The sequence below is a fragment of the Musca autumnalis genome, unplaced genomic scaffold, assembly GCF_047663935.1.
Source record: "Musca autumnalis isolate F117 unplaced genomic scaffold, ASM4766393v1 scaffold_4, whole genome shotgun sequence".
NCBI lineage: Eukaryota > Metazoa > Arthropoda > Insecta > Diptera > Muscidae > Musca > Musca autumnalis.
This window is the reverse complement of record NW_027411977.1, coordinates 84,970,307-84,992,738: the sequence shown is the minus strand read 5'-3', so window position 1 is coordinate 84,992,738 and position 22,432 is coordinate 84,970,307. Positions and strand designations below refer to the sequence as shown.

The 22,432-nt window shown below is 32.6% G+C and overlaps 1 protein-coding gene across 42 annotated transcripts in view; it reads right to left on the bottom strand.

Annotated features, from left to right (window-relative positions):
* Positions 1-22,432, bottom strand: part of Svil (Supervillin) — a 1,126,087-nt gene that overhangs the window by 86,690 nt on the left and 1,016,965 nt on the right. For all 42 annotated transcript variants that reach the window (XM_073980363.1, XM_073980344.1, XM_073980341.1 and 39 more), the window contains one exon: positions 17,658-17,813. In XM_073980363.1, the coding sequence (XP_073836464.1) occupies positions 17,658-17,813 (156 nt within the window). The remainder of the gene's footprint in view (positions 1-17,657; positions 17,814-22,432) is intronic.

Below are 22,432 nucleotides of genomic sequence, written 5' to 3'. Positions count from 1 at the left end.
AACTGATCAACCGATTGGTCCGAAATGAATGTTTAAATTCACATAGGCTGAGGGCATATCTCTGTCGGCAAAGCCGACTGATACTTATTTACTTGCTTGCTATTTTCTGTATTGGCTTTTACCCCTTATCTTACAAAAAACCGATGTCTCTGACACAAAACTTCATTGTTTGGTTTGTTTGTTCTTCCAAATTCTTCGAAATATTATTGTTTTAACATAAAATTCGCACTTAAACGAATTCAAATGAATGGCAGAAAAATATAATCCACACTAAAATGAATGGTAGCAAAATCCAAACTCCTGTATATACATGTTCACTTCAATATTTTCTTTATCAAATTAACCCATATCCACAAACGATCCTCGTTATTGCATTGACGATCTGCTTCTGCTCCGCTACAACTTCAACAATAATTTAAATAGTTTTCTTTTGTTTACCACCAGCAAGTCTCTAGGTTCCTGAGCTCAATTTATGTTGTTTAGAATTGTTCGTTTATTCTTCACAAATCAAAAGATCAAAGTCATGGACCCAAAAAAAAAGAAAAAAATGAACATTTTTCTATCCCTTTCGAACGAAGAATGGATACCAAAATAAAAGAAGACTAAGTTATTTCACGTTCCTTCTTTAACAAGATCCATGAATAACCACAGCTATTTTCAGTTGCCTTTGCTGTTGTTGTTGTGTTTGTAGCTTCTTATCATCATCACCATTCCAAAAGAGTTCTTGCTCTCTGGCTTGGTTGGTTTGCTGGCTGGCTGTTTGTTGAATGCTGCTTGCCCATATTGACTGGAGCAATTCTTGAGACAATGATGTATGATGAACGGTAAGTACATGGTAAGTCATTTGCCCGTAGAGTTTAAATCATTATGTGGGGAAGTGTTGGCGGTAAAGCCTGTTTACTGAACCGTCTTCAATGTGGCTGGCTGCCCAGATGAAGTTGGAAAGGGAAAAATGATGATCATGAAGATGCTGAGGCTTGTTTCTTGATGCTGGTGATTCATGAATCATGAGTTGTGGCTTTCGGCTTACAACAAAAAAGAAAAGTATTGAGGGAAAATAAAAAGTGCTGTTGTGGTTGAAACCCACAATACAATGATCAGCCGTTTACTTACATACACTTTTATTTTGTTTTTGGTTCTAATGCCATGATTGATGGTAGCCAAAGATTTGAGGCGTCATTTAACCCAATCCCAAGAAGTTAACAAAAAGACAATTTGAATAAATTTCTTTCCTTATCAAAAAGTTTTTTTTTCTAAACTTTTTTATTATTGAAAAAAAAAAGAAAACTCACAAATACACACAACATTACAACGGTCTAAAAATATTCACTTACGCACATCAGTCTGTCGGTGTGTCTATTTTCTTTTAGCTGTCATGGTCAAAATTATAGAAAAATAATAGAAGAAAATAAAAGAAAATAGTTCTTAATCACACCTCAGTAGTGTGTTTATTTTTATATTAGACACGAATACAGATATTTGGCGACATTTTTACGCATCTGTTTTTGTGTTTGTGATTTTGCTTCAAATTCCAATTGATTGCTATTTTTAAAGACTGAAGGGTAAATGTATTGGAATGTTACCAGGGGAACATTGGCAATGATCTTAGAAATTGGAATAGTAAGATAGAATAGGTTCTAACAAATATGCCGATAGCAATGACTGTTCCACAAGGAATTTCCAAAGCCCATCATTTTTCGCATGGTAATTCATTTGTATATCCCAACTTAAAATGACTCTGGCAGACATCTTAAGATCCCTGATTTGCGAAACTGCACCTGGAACCCTCAACCTACTCATATCAACATTCTTCCCCACATTAATTTCCTGCGAAATAAAAAAAGCAAATATGTCACCCAATAAACTCCAAGGGCAACCAACATAAAAACACAAAATGACAGACAACAAATGTTCCCTTTCAAATGTGATATAGAATTCCAAATATGGAATTAATGATGATTGCCAAGAAGAAGAAGAAGAACTCGCATTTCACATTCAATATGGCCAACATTAATTCTCATTGAAAAACTAAAACAACAACAACCAGCAACATCCAACATTTCGCATACCACTAAAGTCTGCTGCTGACTTCTGGTCTGGCTGCCCATAGGACAGACTTTAGATTTAGAATTTTTATTTCAGCTTTTTTTTTTCTTTGTATATTCTTTTTAATTTCTATGGTATTTCTAGTTTTACCCAGCCTCCAGCACTCCGTCAGTCGTCTAGCAGCATTTTGCTGCATCAGATTGTATATCAAATTTACACAATAATTTACAACAATGTCTTGGCAGAAATTGAATGGCATTCAATGGAAAGCAAGACTAAAGGGAAGAACGCTACATAAACATTCAACAAGAAGAAAATAAACAAAAACAAAATAACAAAACAAAAAAGGAAACTGATCGACTCTATAAAGAATCTCAAGTTAAGTTACCATGAATTGTTGTTGTTTTTTTTTAGTTCGGAGTTACATCGACTTGTTATGGGGAATTTGCCTCGTTGGCTTCATTTGAAGCACAACGACAGTTGTTGTTTGAAAATAATTTTGTTTTCAAAGCAATGTCAGATAGATTATACACATCTATTTATGTCCGGATGGAAGCTGTATGTACTTAGTGATCGTGCATTGGCAGAAGGAATAGGAAAGGGAATTGTGGTTGAATATTGTTGAAGTTTCTTTATATTTGAAAAAAAAAAAAAAAACAGAAAAATCTCGACAGAAAGTTGGTACCAGAAGAAGAGCAACGTAATATTTAATATTTAATATTTAATATTTAATATTTAATATTTAATATTTAATATTTAATATTTAATATTTAATATTTAATATTTAATATTTAATATTTAATATTTAATATTTAATATTTAATATTTAATATTTAATATTTAATATTTAATATTTAATATTTAATATTTAATATTTAATATTTAATATTTAATATTTAATATTTAATATTTAATATTTAATATTTAATATTTAATATTTAATATTTAATATTTAATATTTAATATTTAATATTTAATATTTAATATTTAATATTTAATATTTAATATTTAATATTTAATATTTAATATTTAATATTTAATATTTAATATTTAATATTTAATATTTAATATTTAATATTTAATATTTAATATTTAATATTTAATATTTAATATTTAATATTTAATATTTAATATTTAATATTTAATATTTAATATTTAATATTTAATATTTAATATTTAATATTTAATATTTAATATTTAATATTTAATATTTAATATTTAATATTTAATATTTAATATTTAATATTTAATATTTAATATTTAATATTTAATATTTAATATTTAATATTTAATATTTAATATTTAATATTTAATATTTAATATTTAATATTTAATATTTAATATTTAATATTTAATATTTAATATTTAATATTTAATATTTAATATTTAATATTTAATATTTAATATTTAATATTTAATATTTAATATTTAATATTTAATATTTAATATTTAATATTTAATATTTAATATTTAATATTTAATATTTAATATTTAATATTTAATATTTAATATTTAATATTTAATATTTAATATTTAATATTTAATATTTAATATTTAATATTTAATATTTAATATTTAATATTTAATATTTAATATTTAATATTTAATATTTAATATTTAATATTTAATATTTAATATTTAATATTTAATATTTAATATTTAATATTTAATATTTAATATTTAATATTTAATATTTAATATTTAATATTTAATATTTAATATTTAATATTTAATATTTAATATTTAATATTTAATATTTAATATTTAATATTTAATATTTAATATTTAATATTTAATATTTAATATTTAATATTTAATATTTAATATTTAATATTTAATATTTAATATTTAATATTTAATATTTAATATTTAATATTTAATATTTAATATTTAATATTTAATATTTAATATTTAATATTTAATATTTAATATTTAATATTTAATATTTAATATTTAATATTTAATATTTAATATTTAATATTTAATATTTAATATTTAATATTTAATATTTAATATTTAATATTTAATATTTAATATTTAATATTTAATATTTAATATTTAATATTTAATATTTAATATTTAATATTTAATATTTAATATTTAATATTTAATATTTAATATTTAATATTTAATATTTAATATTTAATATTTAATATTTAATATTTAATATTTAATATTTAATATTTAATATTTAATATTTAATATTTAATATTTAATATTTAATATTTAATATTTAATATTTAATATTTAATATTTAATATTTAATATTTAATATTTAATATTTAATATTTAATATTTAATATTTAATATTTAATATTTAATATTTAATATTTAATATTTAATATTTAATATTTAATATTTAATATTTAATATTTAATATTTAATATTTAATATTTAATATTTAATATTTAATATTTAATATTTAATATTTAATATTTAATATTTAATATTTAATATTTAATATTTAATATTTAATATTTAATATTTAATATTTAATATTTAATATTTAATATTTAATATTTAATATTTAATATTTAATATTTAATATTTAATATTTAATATTTAATATTTAATATTTAATATTTAATATTTAATATTTAATATTTAATATTTAATATTTAATATTTAATATTTAATATTTAATATTTAATATTTAATATTTAATATTTAATATTTAATATTTAATATTTAATATTTAATATTTAATATTTAATATTTAATATTTAATATTTAATATTTAATATTTAATATTTAATATTTAATATTTAATATTTAATATTTAATATTTAATATTTAATATTTAATATTTAATATTTAATATTTAATATTTAATATTTAATATTTAATATTTAATATTTAATATTTAATATTTAATATTTAATATTTAATATTTAATATTTAATATTTAATATTTAATATTTAATATTTAATATTTAATATTTAATATTTAATATTTAATATTTAATATTTAATATTTAATATTTAATATTTAATTTGCTACTGAAATTCTTTCTCCTAACTAATTGTCTGCCAGGGAAATTTAGTGAAATCGTAAAAGTGCCAGACAAATAACTCACTTTGTTAAGATTAATGGAAGGGGCACTTAAGGTAATTTGGTAGTCTACTGCTCATGAAAAATTCACCTTGTGTCAATTGGTCACAAAAGCCAAATGTGCCAAATGTGGGACAATTGCCTACAGCTGACACTTCTTTTGGAGGTGACTGCTATTACAAACAAGTGGCAAGCAGATTTATTGGATAAGCAGACTAATATTGAGACATAACCAATAAGGCAAGCAAAAACAAAAATAAATAAATAGTCACAACCTTAATGTAAAATAATTGATGTGATGACAAGTGTTTGAATAATTGGCGTACATATTATATACATACATACATACATATTTGTATATGTCTGTGCATAAATGATAGCGTGGGAAAGTTTGTAAGCCTTCTGGCATCTTTCCAAAACTGTTCTACATGTTGGTGTACTCCTCATATAACGGAAATTCCGCTTTAAACATTTTTAAGTTTTTAACTCAACACTCTGAATATATTGATATTATTTAGAGTTTTGAGTTGAGCCTGAGAGATTAATAAACTCCCCTGGAAAGAGACCATGAAATTGGATTCCAACATCTACAACTTCCTCAAATAGTTAATACTTGCCCGAGTGAACTTAAGATTCAAGATTTACTGGTTTCTTATTTCTTGTAATGTTTGAATTGTATTTTCTGATAAAATTTCATCTATAAGAATCAGTTATTACACAGAATGAAACGTGACATTTCTTGAAAACGTTTTGCTGAATCGCTTCTTAAAAACAATATTAACTGTTCATTTTAATTAAAGGCAGCTAAAAACCGAAATAAGTAGTTTAAGTTTCGAAATTTTGTGTTGTTAACACACTTGGGTGGTGACAGTGAGCTTAGAATGAATGGTTGGATGGATGGATGGATGAGTTGAAGTTTTGCGTTTTGCGATTTTGGTGACTGGCGGTGTAACTAGCACGCGCATCAAGTTATTAAAATATCGTTAACATTAAAACTTATTAGACCGAGGAGTAACACTTATTTTTTATTTCGTTACTACTTCTTTTTGTACTTTGATATTTGAAAATAAAAACTTTAAGTAGCTATAATACACTTTCGAATGGTTTGAGGTGTTTAAAGTTCAAAAAACTTTTGGCATTGCTAAAATAACAAAATAAAAATAAAAATTGTGCACGAGAATGATCACCACGATGATGATGATGATGATGAATTGCCTTACTAACTGATTTTATCAACGAAATATGTGTATAGAAGGGGATTTAGTGTTTATTTTTCTGTCACCTTTATTTATTTATTTTTTTTTTTTAAATTCATGTAAACAACAGTTAAAAATTGTTGACAATGTTTTTTATGGGATTTATTGCATACCCCTTTTTCCTTTTTTAAACAAAAGACAACAATGAAAAGTTTAATTCGCTATTAAATGTTAAAACGTTCAATGAAAGTTAAAAGCCTTATTTGTTTATATTTAAAATAATAAATAATGCTCTACCTTTGCTTTGTGAGTCAAGTTAACAATTTTCGTATTTCGTATTTAAATTCTTGGCACGTTTTTCAATTACCGATTTATGGTTGGGTTGCTAATTGACAAAACAAACAGAAAATGCAATAAAACAAAAACAACACAAAGATTTTGCAAAAAAAAGAAGAATATTTTTTGCAAATATTATAATTTAATGCGAAGAAAAAGTGAAATTAATTTAAATTCCATACCTTATTTGCTGCAAAGAATGTTAAATATGCTGTTAACATTAACAGAGTCGTTTAACATTGTGTAGTTTGTTACAAATATTCCCACTGTTATGTTGTTTTAATAACAGCCTAAAAGTATGCTTTATATTTTGTTGCTTTATTATTTCGTTAACATTGCAATATGTTACAACATCAGCTATGTTCAGTATTTGAATTTATAGGAGGAGAATGACAAACTTAAAAGAAACTGAATACAGAAAGAAAAAATGCAGCGATCCTACTTAAAGACTCTCGTTTCGTCTCTATTTTATACCTCCCAAAGTAACAAATATTCTTGAAACGGATCAGACTTCAACTTTAGTTAGCTTTTTTTGTTTTTTGTTTTATTTCTAATGATATTTGGCAAAGGGGAGGACAAACAACTTGACGTGTAGATACAATAAGATAATTGCTGGAGCTTCTCCTATTCCTGAATGTTCAAAATGCCGAATTACACGAAAATCTGTTTGAAAATATATCCAAAAAAATGAAAAATTGTACCTAGGTTCATACGTTTTTGTAAGAATGTTAGTTATTCACATACATATTAGTCAAACACCAAATCGGGCAAAAACCTCCAACGTGTCACAAATCAGGGACAACCTTCTGTGAGGGCCATACAAGAATCTGGACCTATATGATTTTTTTAATAGTCTTCATCAGAATGCAAAATGCGAAATTATATTAAACAAGTAAAAAAGAGTCAGTCGACTTTGCCGACAGATATATACCCTCAGCCAATGTGAAGCGATACTTTCACCTCCGGACAGATCGAATGTATTTAAGGTCTCTTCAGAATTTTATGGCCCTTTTTGGACATTTGAACTTGCCGATAAAAATGTGGATTCGGAATTAACTGCATTAAGACACAAATGTTGAACTTTTGTAGGGCAGGTACCCTTAGGGAGGACCGATATGGGCCATTTTAGAAGTTAAACTAAATTTTGATAAAATATTAGGAGATCCAAAGTTTGGACCAAATTGGTTGCCCCATTCAAGTGATATCGTCCTAGCATTTTAGTGAAATTTTTCAAATATTGGGGAGAAGTACTGGAAGTTGTGGACCGGTATTGCCCATGAAACTAAGTTTGGATATAATATGACGAAGACCAAATGTTGGGCCAAATCGATTGAACAGTTCGAGAGTTATCGTGCTCTCGTGACCTAGGGTTTTTTACACCTTTCGGGCTGTTTTCCAAGAAATATGGACTTGCCCCAGAAAAAACTTTTACCGTCGTAATGGAGGTAGCGAATGCAAATCGCTTCAACAAAAATCAAAGTGATTCGAGAGCACGTCTTAAAGTGAACTTATCCGAAATTTTGTGTGAGAGGTATCAGAAGGAGTAGACAAATGTAGTCCATATTCGAACCTGAGATATTTCTGGTAGATATATTAGGATGTGCAAAGTATGGATTACATCGGTCACTCCCTTCAAGAGTTATCGTGCGCACAATGTTTCCGAACATTTTTGAAGTTTTGTGGGGGAGGTACCTGAAGGAGTGGACCGATATAGCCCATCTTCGAATTTAAACAATATTTTGATAAAATATTACGAAGGCCAAATTTTAAACCGTCTCGATAGATCCGTTCGAGAGTTATCTAGCGCTCCACCCACTACACAAGGTGTCATAGGGGCTTTTTGCACCTTTCCGACCATTTTCTCAGGAAGTATGGACTTGCCCCTGATGAAACTTGTACCGTTGTATGGGGAGAAGTGAATACAAGTTGTTGCAACAAAAATCAAAGCGATTCGAGAGCAGGTCCTAAACTGAACTTATCCGAAATTTTATATGGAAGGTACCCGAAGGAGTGGGACGATTAAGTCCATATTGGAACCTCATCTAAGTCTGGTAGAAATATTACGATGTGCAAAGTATGGACCAAATCGGTTACTCCCTTCAAGAGTTATCATGCCCACAAATTTTCCGAACATTTTGGAACTTTTGTGGGGGAGGTACCGGAAGGAGTGGACCGATATACATCATCTTCGAACTTAAACTAAGTTTGGATAAAATATTACGAAAGCCAAAATTTGAACCAAATCGGTTCATCCGTTCGAGAGTTATCGTGCGCACCAGCCAGACAGACAGACGGACGGACATTGCTAAATCAACCCCAAATTGTCTGAAACACATTTCGTCCAAACATACTTGGGGTCTAAAACCATTATTTCGATGAGGCACATTTTGCTTGTATGAAAGTGTATATACCCTTTCTAGCCTAAAGGCTGAGGGTATAAAAATTTAGATAAAGGCTTTAAAATATCGTATAACGGAATGTATCAATATGGGGGGGATTATGATAAAAGATGTACCTGTCATGACAATGCGTTTTGTTGCATAATTGCTCATGTTTGAAATAACATGGGTTATACAGTGAAAAACACTGGTTTTTCCTGCGAGGGATTCAGACAAAATTTGGGAAAAAAATTATGAAGTCAACTTTACCCTCAGCCTCGGACATAGGCAAAAGAAGTGACCACAATACTTTCGACGTCAGTATAATACGATGTACAACGTTTGAACTAGAGTTGTATAGTTCATGAACGAACTAGTTCAATTGAACGATTCATTGAAAAGAGCGTATGAACTAGATCAGTCGATATAGTTCATCATAGTTCAATAGTAGAGTTTGGGAATTCCCGACTGTTTTTCATTCCCGGGAAATCGGGAATACAAATTTCTCATTCCCGGGAACCCGGGAATTCCCGGGACTATAAGAAATCGAGTTTGTGGGGCATAGACGTGACAGAGAGCAAACATAAAGGAAATAAATACTCCTTATATGTGTAGTTGTATGATTAGTTATCTCTTTGGAACAATATTAACGACGATGCGCCAAAATCTTGAAAGTACCATTACATCATATATGGCAGTTGTTCAAGCCAACCAATTCTTCCTGACTAATTTGCGGAGATTATATAAATTGATGTTTCCCACGACCATCCTCGCAAAGGCTTCGTTCATATCAAAGATTGCTGTGCGACTCTATTTTTTAGGTCAATGATATGGGGAGTTCTTTTTATGGTTCGAAGGGTGTGTCGATCATAGAATAAATCCGTTCATAAAGGATTTTTACAAGGTTGACCTTTTGTGTAGAAAGCTTCACAATTGCACCACGGTGGCACCAAAGATATAGAGGCGAACTTATATGAACATACATACTATAGTTATTACTGACTTCCATTCCTAATATACACAATTTGCCTCTTAAGGCCTCGACACATAAGAGGCACGGTATTCTTGTGAAGTCATATCTTATAAAAGACTAAAGACCAAGTTCGACCTAATAAAAAGATTTCAGAATCACATTTGAATTAGGTCGAACTTGGTCTTATGTGTCGAGGCTTTGTCCCAATTTACATTAGGCGAGTTTACTTGCGGCAATTGTCAGTTTGATGGAGAGAGAGGTGAGGCATATGGTAACCCTTTGCCTCTCAGCCCCCTCTCTCACCTACAAACTGACAATTGCCGCAAGTAAACTCGCCTAATGTAAATTGGGACTTTTACACATTATACAGTAATTTTGGAGAAAACCACAATTCGAATCGGTCACAGAGTTTATATCTTAGCAAATTAATATATGTACTTCATGAATGTCATTAATAAAAATATGGACTAGAACAACAAGGAAATGACTCCAAAAAGTTCAGAATTATGTAAGGTTATACTGACTTCGTATTCCAGAAAAAACATTAATTACTGAGAGGACCAACATGTATGTACTTTACACGAATTATCGCGATTTTTACTATGGACCCTAAGTTTGTTACAAATGATCGGGAATTACGAATTATCGGGACATGAATAATCGCTATTCCACTATATTTTCAACATTAAATAACTATAAGACAAATAATATAACCTTATATATGAAAAATACAAATACCCGTATTCCCGGGAATTTCAAAAAAATTTCCCGGGAAATCCCGTCCGAAAAAAATCGAGAATTCCCGGGAAATCCCGGGTCGGGAATTCCCGATCAGAAACTCTATTCAATAGTTCACTGAACTATAATCAGTCGGTGACCGTACGATCAACGAACGATTCACAATCTAGTTCAACATGTCGTTCACAAATACATAAAGTGACGGCGTCGTCTATGTTAAGGGATGCCTTTGTAATGTGATCAATTTGTTTATGTTTTGGATCAAGGTACATGGAATAGCTATCCGAAAATGAAGATTTCTACAAAAACATACGAGACATAACATATTACAATATGTCGAATCCAGATTCAATCTGCCTTTTTGGATAGAAAAAAAGGGAAAAAATGAAAAGAAACACACACACACAAAGCTTTTTTGCAATGACAATTTCTACACACACACACAACATACGATTTTTTGCCAGCCACCTAAATGAAGGATGTTTTTTCTAAAATTAATTAATCTTTCTTTAAGAATGCAATAATGCAAATGTAAAATTTTGTTATGGAGTATTTAAGGGGTCGATTATGGATGGCAACCCCACTCCAGTTGCGTTGCCGACAGTAAATTTAATAATAAAAACTTCCATTTTCGCATTGAATTTAAACTTTTTTACAATGAAATTAATAGTTAAAGTTCCAAAACACTGTTTTTGAATGAATTTGACGAAAAATTCTTCCGTTTCACATGATTTAATTGTATGATTTTCTCTTCTGGCAACGCAACTTAAATTGAGTTGCTATCCATAATAGACCCCTAAATTATATTAGTCTTTTGTTTGTATTTGGTGTATGTATGCGTTTTCATCAAACGACCGATTAAGAGCCGGTGAACGATTTTGATCCCAATGATTGAACTGGACAGTGAACTATGAACTAGATTACTGACCTAGTTCAGTTTAAAGATCTGGGCTATTGAACTAGATCTTTCAAATGAACTAAATTGTACAACTCTAGTTTGAACCAAACCGGTTTCTCCCTTCGAGGTTTATCTAAAGTACTACCCACTTTAGTTGTTGCCGGCAGGGATTTTTGGGTTATTATCTCAGGAAGTTAAGACTTGCCCCCGAAAAAACTTGTAACATCGTAATGGGGGCAGCGAATACAAGTAGTTACAACAAGAATCAAAGAGATTCGAGAGCAGACCTTAAACTGCACTTTTCCGAAACCTTGTGTGAGAGGTACCCGAAAGAGTGGTAGAAATATTACGATGTACAAAGTACGCAGCAAATCGCTTACTGCCTTCGAGAGATATCGTACATACAATTTTTGCGAAAGATTTTGAACTTTTATGAGAGATGTACCTTAGAGAGTGGACCGACATGGACAAAGTTTGGACAAAATATTACAAAGGCCAAATTTCAGACCGAATCGGCTAATCCGCTCGAGAGTTATCGTGCGCTTCAGCCACTACATATGGTTTCATAGGGGTTTTTGCAGTTTTCCGCCCATTTTTTCAGGAAGTATGGACTTGCTTGCCACTGCCCCTGAAAAAAATTATGCAGTCGTAATGGGGACAGTGAATAAAAGTTTTTGGAAAAAAAATCAAAGCGATTTGAGAGTATGCCGTAAACAGCACTTTTCTGAAATTTTGTGTGGGAGGTTCCCGAGAGAGTGTACCGATATGGCCCATCTTCGAACTCGATATCTGTTTGGACAAAATATCGTAAAGACCTATTGTGTGAGAGGTACACGAAAGAGTGGTCCGATGCAGTCAATATTCGGACATAATTCGAGACCGTAAGAATTAATGCGATGTACGACGTTTAGACCAAAATGTTTTCTCCCTTCAAGGGTTATCTTACCATCCAGTGTAGTAGATCCTTTTTGTAGATTTTGGACCATTATCTCAGGAAGTGTGGAACTGCCACCGATCCGAGACGAGCTGTTGAATTGCACGTTTCCCAAATTTGCACGCGTTTCCCAAATTTACACGCATTTTCCGTTCACCTAGGCGATGCCAATGAATCAACGTTTTATTTGTTTTGTGTACCGATATAGTCTATCTTCGAACATGATCTAAGTTTGGAAAATATATTGTGCCAAGGTTTGGACGAACCAGACAGACGGACATGCCTAAGTCGACTCTAAATTGTATGTAGGGTCTAAAGCGTTATTTCGATGAGGCACATTACACTGTGGACTAGGAAGGTACCTGTATATGGTGACTATCATAAAAAGACCCAGTAAAGAAAGGAAGAAGCAGTTTACGCATTGGCAGATGTACTTGAAAAGTACACGGCAGACATTACTGCCATACAGGAAATACGATGGACCGGGAAAGGCGTCACAACAATACCTAAAGGTGACGCAATGTATTATAGCTGCCATGACACAAAGCATGAGTGTGGTTGCGGATTTGTAGTTGGTCGGAGGTTAAAACATCTGGTCTCCAGCTTCACCCCAGTGAATGAAAGACTCGCTGCAATTCGATTAAAAGCAAAATTTTTCAACATCAGCTTTATTTGGGCTCATGCTCCCACTGAAGACAAGGACGAACAGACCAAAGATATATTTTACGAGCGCTTAGAATAAACTTATGGCAGGGCAACCCATGGCATTAAAATTATACTAGGCGATTTTAATGCCAAAATTGGATAGGGGAATATCTTTGGCCCAACAGTCGGGAAATTCAGTCTCCACAATGAAACATCTGACAATGGTATGAGACTGATAGACTTTGCAGCTGCAAAAAACATGGTAGTTAGCAGTACCAGATTTAAGCATCTCGATATTCATAAGGGCACCTGGCTGTCGCCAGATCAAAGAACAAGAAATCAAATTGATCACGTTGTAATAGGTGGAAGACATGCATCGATCGTTCCGAGATGCAAACATAGACTCGGACCACTACCTTGTTGCAGCAAAGGTACGTACCAGATTAAACATAGCAAATAAATTGCGAACGGGCACAACACGGAAGTTGGACATCGGTAAGCTGCAATCACAACAGATAGCCACAGCATATTCCACTCAACTAGCCCAATTGCTTAATGAAGGCACTTCTCGTCCCGATAACATATCAGCGCAATGGCAAAATATTGCCCACTCCATGCAAACAGCCGCAAAATCAGTACTTGGATACCAGAGACCTCCACAAAGGAATTCATGGTATGACCAGGAGTGTCGTGCAGCTACCGAAGAGAAAAACGCGGCATATAGGCCTACTTTACAATCAGTAGCAACGCGTAGCACACGAGAGAGGTATCGAGAGAAAAGGAGAGAGGAGAAACGTCTTTTCCGCAGAAAAAATAGAGATATGGAAAAGCGGGAGTGGGAACAAATCGAGATGTACAGAAGACAGAATGAAGTCCGAAAATTCTACCAAAGAGTGAAACATCAAATTGATGGCTTTGGAACTGGCACATCCTCCTGTAGAGATACTGATACAGATAGTGTGCTAAGGATATGGAAAGGGCATTTTTCCAAATTGTTGGTATCCAATAGCAGCGAAGTCGACGAAGATACCACAGATCCAATCCCAGAAGACGGTATTGAATGTATACCACCCGGCCAAGGTGAGGTAAAGACAGCAATAAACCGGCTGAAGAATAATAAGGCAGCAGGAGCTGATGGCCTACCAGCCGAGCTGTTTAAAACCGGAGGCGACACGCAGATAGTCAGCTAGTTAGCTCCATCTGGCAGGAAGAACGCGTACCCGACGATTGGAACCTGAGCATCCTGTGTCCCGTCTTCTCCCTATCGCCTACAAGACAGTGTCAGGGATATTGTGCGAACGACTAAAGCCCATGGTCAACGAAATAATTGGACCATACCAATCCGGCTTTAGAACTGGCAAATCCACCATTGATCAGATATTTACCCTGCGGCAAATCCTGGAGAAGACCCAAGAGATGCAGATCGATACCTACGACCTTTTTGTCGATTATAAAGCAGCCTTCGACAGCCCGCTACGTTCAAAGGTATTCCAAGCCATGTCTGAATTTGGTATCCCCGCGAAGCTCATTCGGCTTTGTAAAATGACTCTAACTGACACAAGATCTTCGGTTAAAATAGGAAAGAACCTTTCCGAAGAGTTTTGTACCAAAAGAGGTTTCAGGCAAGAAGACAGCCTTTCGTCTGATCTCTTCAACGTCCTGCTAGAAAAGGTTATACGAGAGGCAAACGTCAAAAGAAGTGGCACAATATACACCAATAGCCACATGTTACTTGCTTATGCTGATGATATAGACATCAATGGACGATCAGTAAAATAAGTAACAGATACCTTTATGAAGGTCGAAGGAGAATCTACTAAGTGGGTCTGGCGGTAAACGGCGAGAAGACCAAGTTGATGGTGTCGACGCACAATGCGTCCACTGAGATCGGACCAACTGTTGAAGTTGGGTCCTATAATTTTGAGGTAGTAAAAGACTTCGTCTACCTCGACACCGCCGTAAACACAACAAACGACATAATTTGTGAAATAAAAAGAAGAATTGTTTGGCCAACAGATGCTACTTTCGCTTAAGTAAGCACTTTAAAAACAAAGCCACAACTCGTCAAACCAAAATAACGCTTTACTAAACACTGCTACTACCCGTGCTGATGTATGGTTCCGAAGCCTGGGTACTTGCGCAAGCAGACATGGCAGTGCTTGGTGTGTTTGAGAGAAAAATTCTTCGAAAGATCTGCGTATAAATGCGAGCCACATGGCGGTGCACGCAGAATTGGCAGGCCAAAGAATAGTTGGCGCAAACAAGTGGATGAAGAAATGACAAGGCGAGGTATTCCAAAAAGCGAAGCACGAAACAGAGAGAATTGGAGATCTTTTCATAGTTCGGTCTATGGAACAAATGTTCTGTAATGAGCCAGCTAAGTAAGTAAGTGAGGAAAGGATTATAGTCGGGCGGGGCCGACTATATGATACCCTATACCACTGTGAATATGTAAAATATAGGATATATATATATATATATATATATATATATATATATATATATATATATATATATCAATTTGAACAGATTTCTATATAATATGGTAAACTTATTACTAGAAAAAATTCAGTCACACATTTCAAATTTCATGAAAATTGGACAGATATAGGGTGTTTGGTGCAGCAAATATATCTCACATACTTAGTCCAAATCAAACATATATATTGTGTTTGGTGCAGCAAATACATACGTCAAATCGGCTGAAAATATATATGGGAGTTATATCCAATTCTCAACCAATTTTCATCAAAAGCAATAGCGTTCTTTCTATGGCTAAAAAATTATATTACTCAATTATCAGCAGAATCGGACAAAACGTACGTTGCGAACAAAAATATATGGACAGACGGACGGACATGCATAAATCGACTCAGAAAGTGATTATATGTATACCTCCAAAAGGAACTATGGGTGTATTTCACCTCCATTTGGAATCTACCACACCTCATACCAAATCGGCTTGGAACATGGTTTGGAACATGGACAGTTATATGGGGGCTACATCAAAATAATTCCTATATTGAAAATCTTCTGCAGGAAAGTTTTCTACTCCCAAAGAAACCAAAATACAAATTTTCAGCCAAATCGATTGAAAAATGTGGCCAAGACCTTCGAAATGGTTAAAATCATGAGATACTTTTATATGGGCGCTACTCCAAAACATGGATCTAGTTTGAAAATTTGCTGCGAAATAGTGTTCTTCCCCCCAGGGAAATGAAGATGTAAAATTAGAGCCTAATCAATTGGAAAATATGTCCAAGACCCTCAAATATCTAAATTCAGTGGGGACCTATATATGAGGGCTATACAAAAACATGGACCTATATTGATATTTTTTCATAAAAGGTTTCTATTTACTAAGAACTCAAAATAGAACATTTGGCGAAATTAATATTGCTTTTTTAGCCTTAAGGCTGAGGGTATGAGCGAAACGTAAAAAATACTGAAAATCGGACATATACCAAAAAATATACATACCAAAGAATATACACAATTTTTTGTACTAATGACCCTAGATTTAATCCAAAGATCTCCATGAATTTTCAAAACTTGATCTTTAATCTTGCGAAGTACAGCGCATAATATTGGGGGACCCATTGCCTTTGGTTAAAATTATATAAGGGACTTTACAAAAAGTGTGGCCTGAGAACTCAAAACCTTTTTGGGGTTTTGATCTGCTAACCAAATACATTTGGCTGTTGCACAGTGTTATTGATCGTATGAAAATATACGTACCCTCTTAGTCATTAGACTTAAGGAACCCCACAAGAATGAGGGTATAATTAATAAGATGTTTTTAACCAACAACTAATAAACATAATCCTAAGCGATTTGAATATGTGATTAAGATTGCAAAATTTGGTGGACACTCTATAGAACAAGTTGGTTATGAACCAATACCCCCATTTTGCGGCATGTGTAAAATCTAAAACATATAAAAAGTCATAACAAAAAACATACGCAAATAAATCACACATCAGATTACAAAACAAAAGTATATCACACTTCTGCATATTTTGTTTTTACAACAGGAAGACCATAAACAAAAACAATAAAACAAACAACAAACACATACTCGTATAACACACAATTGTTGCATAACAATTGTTGATGTTTGTGAAACAATTGTAGGGGAAAAACTAGTGGAGGTGTAATGAAAAACAGTTATGTACATGGAAAACCGCAATGTCGCACATGCCTACCACACGAATCGATGTATTCTACCATTGTGTGTGAGTTATAAACAAGTGCGTAATTAAATTTTACATTCGTAATCTGAGATCATTGAGGAAAATGAAAGTGACACCTTGAAACATGTACGATGAGTATACATATTATAACATCTTACAAACACCTCGAGTGTGTCTAACAAACAATAAGTGGTAAGTGTGTGTAATAATAATAAAAATAATAATAGACAACAATAACAACAGTGTGGTAGGTGGGTGGTGTACTTACATTAACATAATTTTCGCGTTTGATATCATCAATTTCGTCACGCTTTGATATGCGTCGTTTCCAGTCATCTTCACCGCTCTTTTGAAGAGCTGCTAAACGATCGGCAATTGAGCCGGTCTTTGTAATGGTTATTGTGCGTTGATCGGGACCCATGACCTAGGACAACAAAAGAGATGAAGAGGTTAAAGGATAAAAACAAGTACTTTCTATAAGGATCAAATTAATATAAATATTCGTGTATGGGTTTTAGTTTAAGTTTAGGTGTAACCTTTGGAAACAGTTATGGCCACCAAAAAGTTGTGCATAAATCCATTATATAGTAATGGGTAGTGTACATTAGGAACATAATAAAACAAAAATACCACACCACATTGTCCTGATAACGAAACCGGGTTTTTAGGTCAATTCGTTTCCTTAATATTTTCCAGCTCTACACGGCTATGTGGTGCTATTTTTGATATTTGCAACAAATGTTGAAAAGTTATAACTAGAGTTGTACAATCTAGTTCATTTGAAAGATCTAGTTCAATAGCTCAGCTCTTTAAACTAAACTAGGTCAGTAATCTAGTTCATAGTTCACTGTCCAGTTCAATCATTGGAATCAAAATCGTTCACCGGCTCTTAATCGGTCGTTTGATGAAAACGCATACATACACCAAATACAAACAAAAGACTAAAAATATTACATTTGCATAGTTTTATTGCACTCTTGAAGAAAAATTAATTAATTTTAGAAAAAAACATCCTTCATTTAGGTGGCTGGCAAAAAATCGTATGTTGTGTGTGTGGGTAGAAATTGTCATTACAAAAAACCTTTGTGTGTGTGTGTGTTTTTTTCCCCCTTTTTTCTATTCAAAAAGGCAGATTGAATCTGGATTCGACATATTGTAATATGTTATGTCTCGTATGTTTTTGTAAAAATCTTCATTTTCGGACAGCTATTCCATGTACCTTGATCCAAAACATAAACAAACTGATCACATTACAAAGGCATCCCTTAACATAGACGACGCCGTCACTTTATGTATTTGTGAACGACATGTTGAACTAGATTGTGAATCGTTCGTTGATCGTACGGTCACCGACTGATTATAGTTCAGTGAACTATTGAACTATATCGACTGATCTAGTTCATACGCTCTTTTCAATGAATCGTTCAATTGAACTAGTTCGTTCATGAACTATACAACTCTAGTTATAACACTAAGGGCCATTATTACATGTGTTCTTTTACTATCTGATGGATTTGAAAACGTAAAATAAACCAATTTGGAGGCATTAAAAATATAATTTTTGCATTAAAAGTTAATTCCAAGAAGCTCCTCCTTGAAATTCAATCATCACTTAGCTTTATTAGACAATGTTTTTCACAGTATGCGAATTTATTAGTATATCTACATATCGCTCATTTACTCAAAGAGTGGCACATCTCAAAAAATTCAGTTTCGAGAAAACCCCGTTTTAAGTTGGCGATTGAAATTTGACTTCTCCACTTAAAAAGATTACTACACAGAAACTAAAATAACTACTTAGACCATATTTTACAAACAGATAGCTAGATACCAGTGCTAAATGTCTGTGCAAGATCAAGCATGGTTTGAAGTGTTCTAGTGCTTAATAAACTAAAAAAAACTTTTGTATTGACTTATGTGAAACTCGTAGTAAATGAGCTGTAACTCGTCGAGTTTTAGAGATATCAGTATGAAAATTTGACACAAGATAAATTAGAAGTCGTAGAAAAAACTGCTAACTCAAAAAACGAGTAAAAAATGAGTAAATGAGCGATATATCAAATCAAACGTCGTTCGTTGGTAATGGCATCAGTTGAGAATGGCTGGACCGATTTGGATAATTCTTTTTTTTTTTTTTTTGAAATGTTCGCCATAACCCAACTTAGGTTTTTTTATGCCCACGCTCACTTTTACACCCCCTTATTTCAATTTTCATTTTTAATCTTTTACACAAACTACTGAACTGATTTTCCTGAAATTGTCATGGAATGTTCAGGGATGGCGCCCGGTTAAAATAGGCTACAAATTTTGTTGAAATTCGGAAGGGACGGGGAGCTATTAAAAAAAAAAAAAAAAACAATTCAAAAAGTATCAGTTGGTCGACGGAGATATACCCTCAGCCTGTGTGGATTGAAATACTTTTCGCAAAAAAAAAAAATGTATTTAGGGGGTTTCAAAGTTTTGGGCGTATGCACCGACAAAAGTATGGATACGATTAAAGCTTTAAAAGCTTTTGCGGAGATATCGATATATAGGCCTTTTTTATCACACTAGCCTACGAAAAACATAATATCGCTGTAAACAGTGCCACTAGGAAAACCTTCGGTAAAAATGTCCTCGAACCACACAAAAATGTTGAGTATTTGTGTGGATGGTACCACAAGGATTGGACAGATATGGCCCAAATTTGAACATAAACTAAGTTTCGACAATATTTAGAGATCATAAGTTTGGACCAAATCGGTTGCTACCATTTTAGCGAATATTTTTGTACTTTTGTGGGGGGGGGGGGGGGGTACCGGAAGGAGATGACCTATAAGCACCATCTTCTAATTTCATCTTATATTCGAAAAAATATTACAATATCCAAAGTGTGGACGAACGCAGTATTCGGTTCGAGCCCTCCAGCCACTTCATATGGTGCCATAGGGGTTTTTACAACTTTCGGGCTTTTTTCTCAAGAAGTATGGACTTGCCCCTGAAAAAACTTTTACTGCCGTAATTGAGGCAGCTAATGCATGTTGCTTCAACAAAAATCAATGTGATTCGAGAGCAGGTCTTAAAGTGAATTTATCCAAAATTTTGTGTAGGAGGTAACCTAAGGAGTGGACAAATATAGTCCATATTCGAACCATATATATATATGGTAGATATTTTAGGATGTGTAAAGTATGGACCATATCGGTCACTCCCTTTCGTGCGCACAATTTTTCCGAACATTTTTGAACTGGGGGATGTACCTGAAGGAGTGGACCGATATGGCTTATCTTCGAACTTAAACTAAGTTTGCACAAAGTATTACGAAGGCCACATTTTGGACCGAATTGGCAGATACCTTCGAGTGTTATCTTGCGCTCCAACCACTACACACGGTGTCATAGGGGTTTTTTGTACCTTTCAGGCTATTTTCTCCGGAAGTATGGACTATGCCCACTTTCACACACACTTTTTCCAATTTTCATTTTTAATATTTTTTACAAAAACTACGGAACTGATTTTCCTGAAATTTTCATGAAATCCGGTTAAAATAGGCTACAAATTTTGTTGAATTTCGGAAGGGGCGGGGAGCTTCCCTCAAACCCTATTTTTTAAATGCTTTATTTGCAATAATATATCGGTTTGGAAATTAATTTGCAAGACAATTGTGGTTGTGTCTCCGTTGTTAAAATATGTAACATCTACAAAACTACTGAACCGATTTGCCTGAAATTTTCGGGGTATGTACTGGGATGGCCCCCGTTGAATATAGGATGCATATTTTGTTGAATTTCGAAAGGGGCTGAGTATCTCCTATATGCCATATTTAAAAAACGCCAGTAATGTGTGTGTGTTTGTATGTTCCGTATGGACTCAAAAGGGCTGAACCGATTTTTTATATATTTTTTTAAACGCTATTTTAGCATTTAGGTGCGAGGAACCTCCCCTATGCCATATTTTTTAAAAGTGATATTTTAGCAAAACTGACGAACATATCGACGAGAAAATTAATTTTACGAGACAATGGTGGTTGTATCTCTGACCTTAGGTACTCATTTAGGGAATTAATTAGCACGCCCATTTTTAAATTATTTTATATACAAAATTACTTACCGATTTTCTTGAAAATTTCAGAGAATGTATAGGGATGATCAGGATAAATATTTGGTTGAATTTGGGAGGGGGTGTGGTATGACCTATTTTTTAAAATCGCTATATTTGCAGAACGTACGAACGTATCGGTGAGAAAATTAATTTGTGAGGCAATGGTGGTTATGTCTTCCGACCCTATGTACTTATTTGGGGCCTAAAGACCCTACCACACCCACTTTTTTAAATATGTTATATCTCCAATACTACTGAACCTACTTTCCTGAAAAATTCAGAGAATGTTCAGGGATGGGCCTTGGTGAAAATACATTATATATTTTGTTAAATTTTGGAGGGGTGGGGTACCTCTTCTACATATGTCCTCTTTGTAAAAATTCAATATAGCACAATTTACGAACGTATCGGTTTGAATATTAATTTGCAAGACAATGGTGGTTGTGTCTCCTACCCTCGGTGCTTATTCGTAGCCATAGGAGCTGACCACGCCCATTTTTTTAAATATTTATATCTTGAAAACTAATAAACCTATTTTCATGAAATGTTCAGAAAATGTCCTGGAATGTGCCATGCCTATTTAAAACAAGTAAAAAAGTATCAGTCGGCTTTGCCGACAGAGATATACCCTCAGCCTGTGTATATTGAAACAATTTTTTTCCAAAATACGTACAGTGACACAGAAAAGTATACATACACCTTACAAAGATGCAGTTTTGGCTAAATCGTTGGGTTTTTTACAGCAACAACTGCACTTTGTGGCTCCTTGGTGACAAAATAACCATAATTACACAAATTTATTTTAATCTAATACGTATATTTAATACAATTAAAGAAATTCAATTTTCACAACACAGAAAAGTATACATACACCCCAAGGAAATACGAGTATTATCGTAAAATTTATGGAATTAGTAGCAAAATTTATACATTTTTTGGTTTTGGCGTATGGCTCTGGGTGTC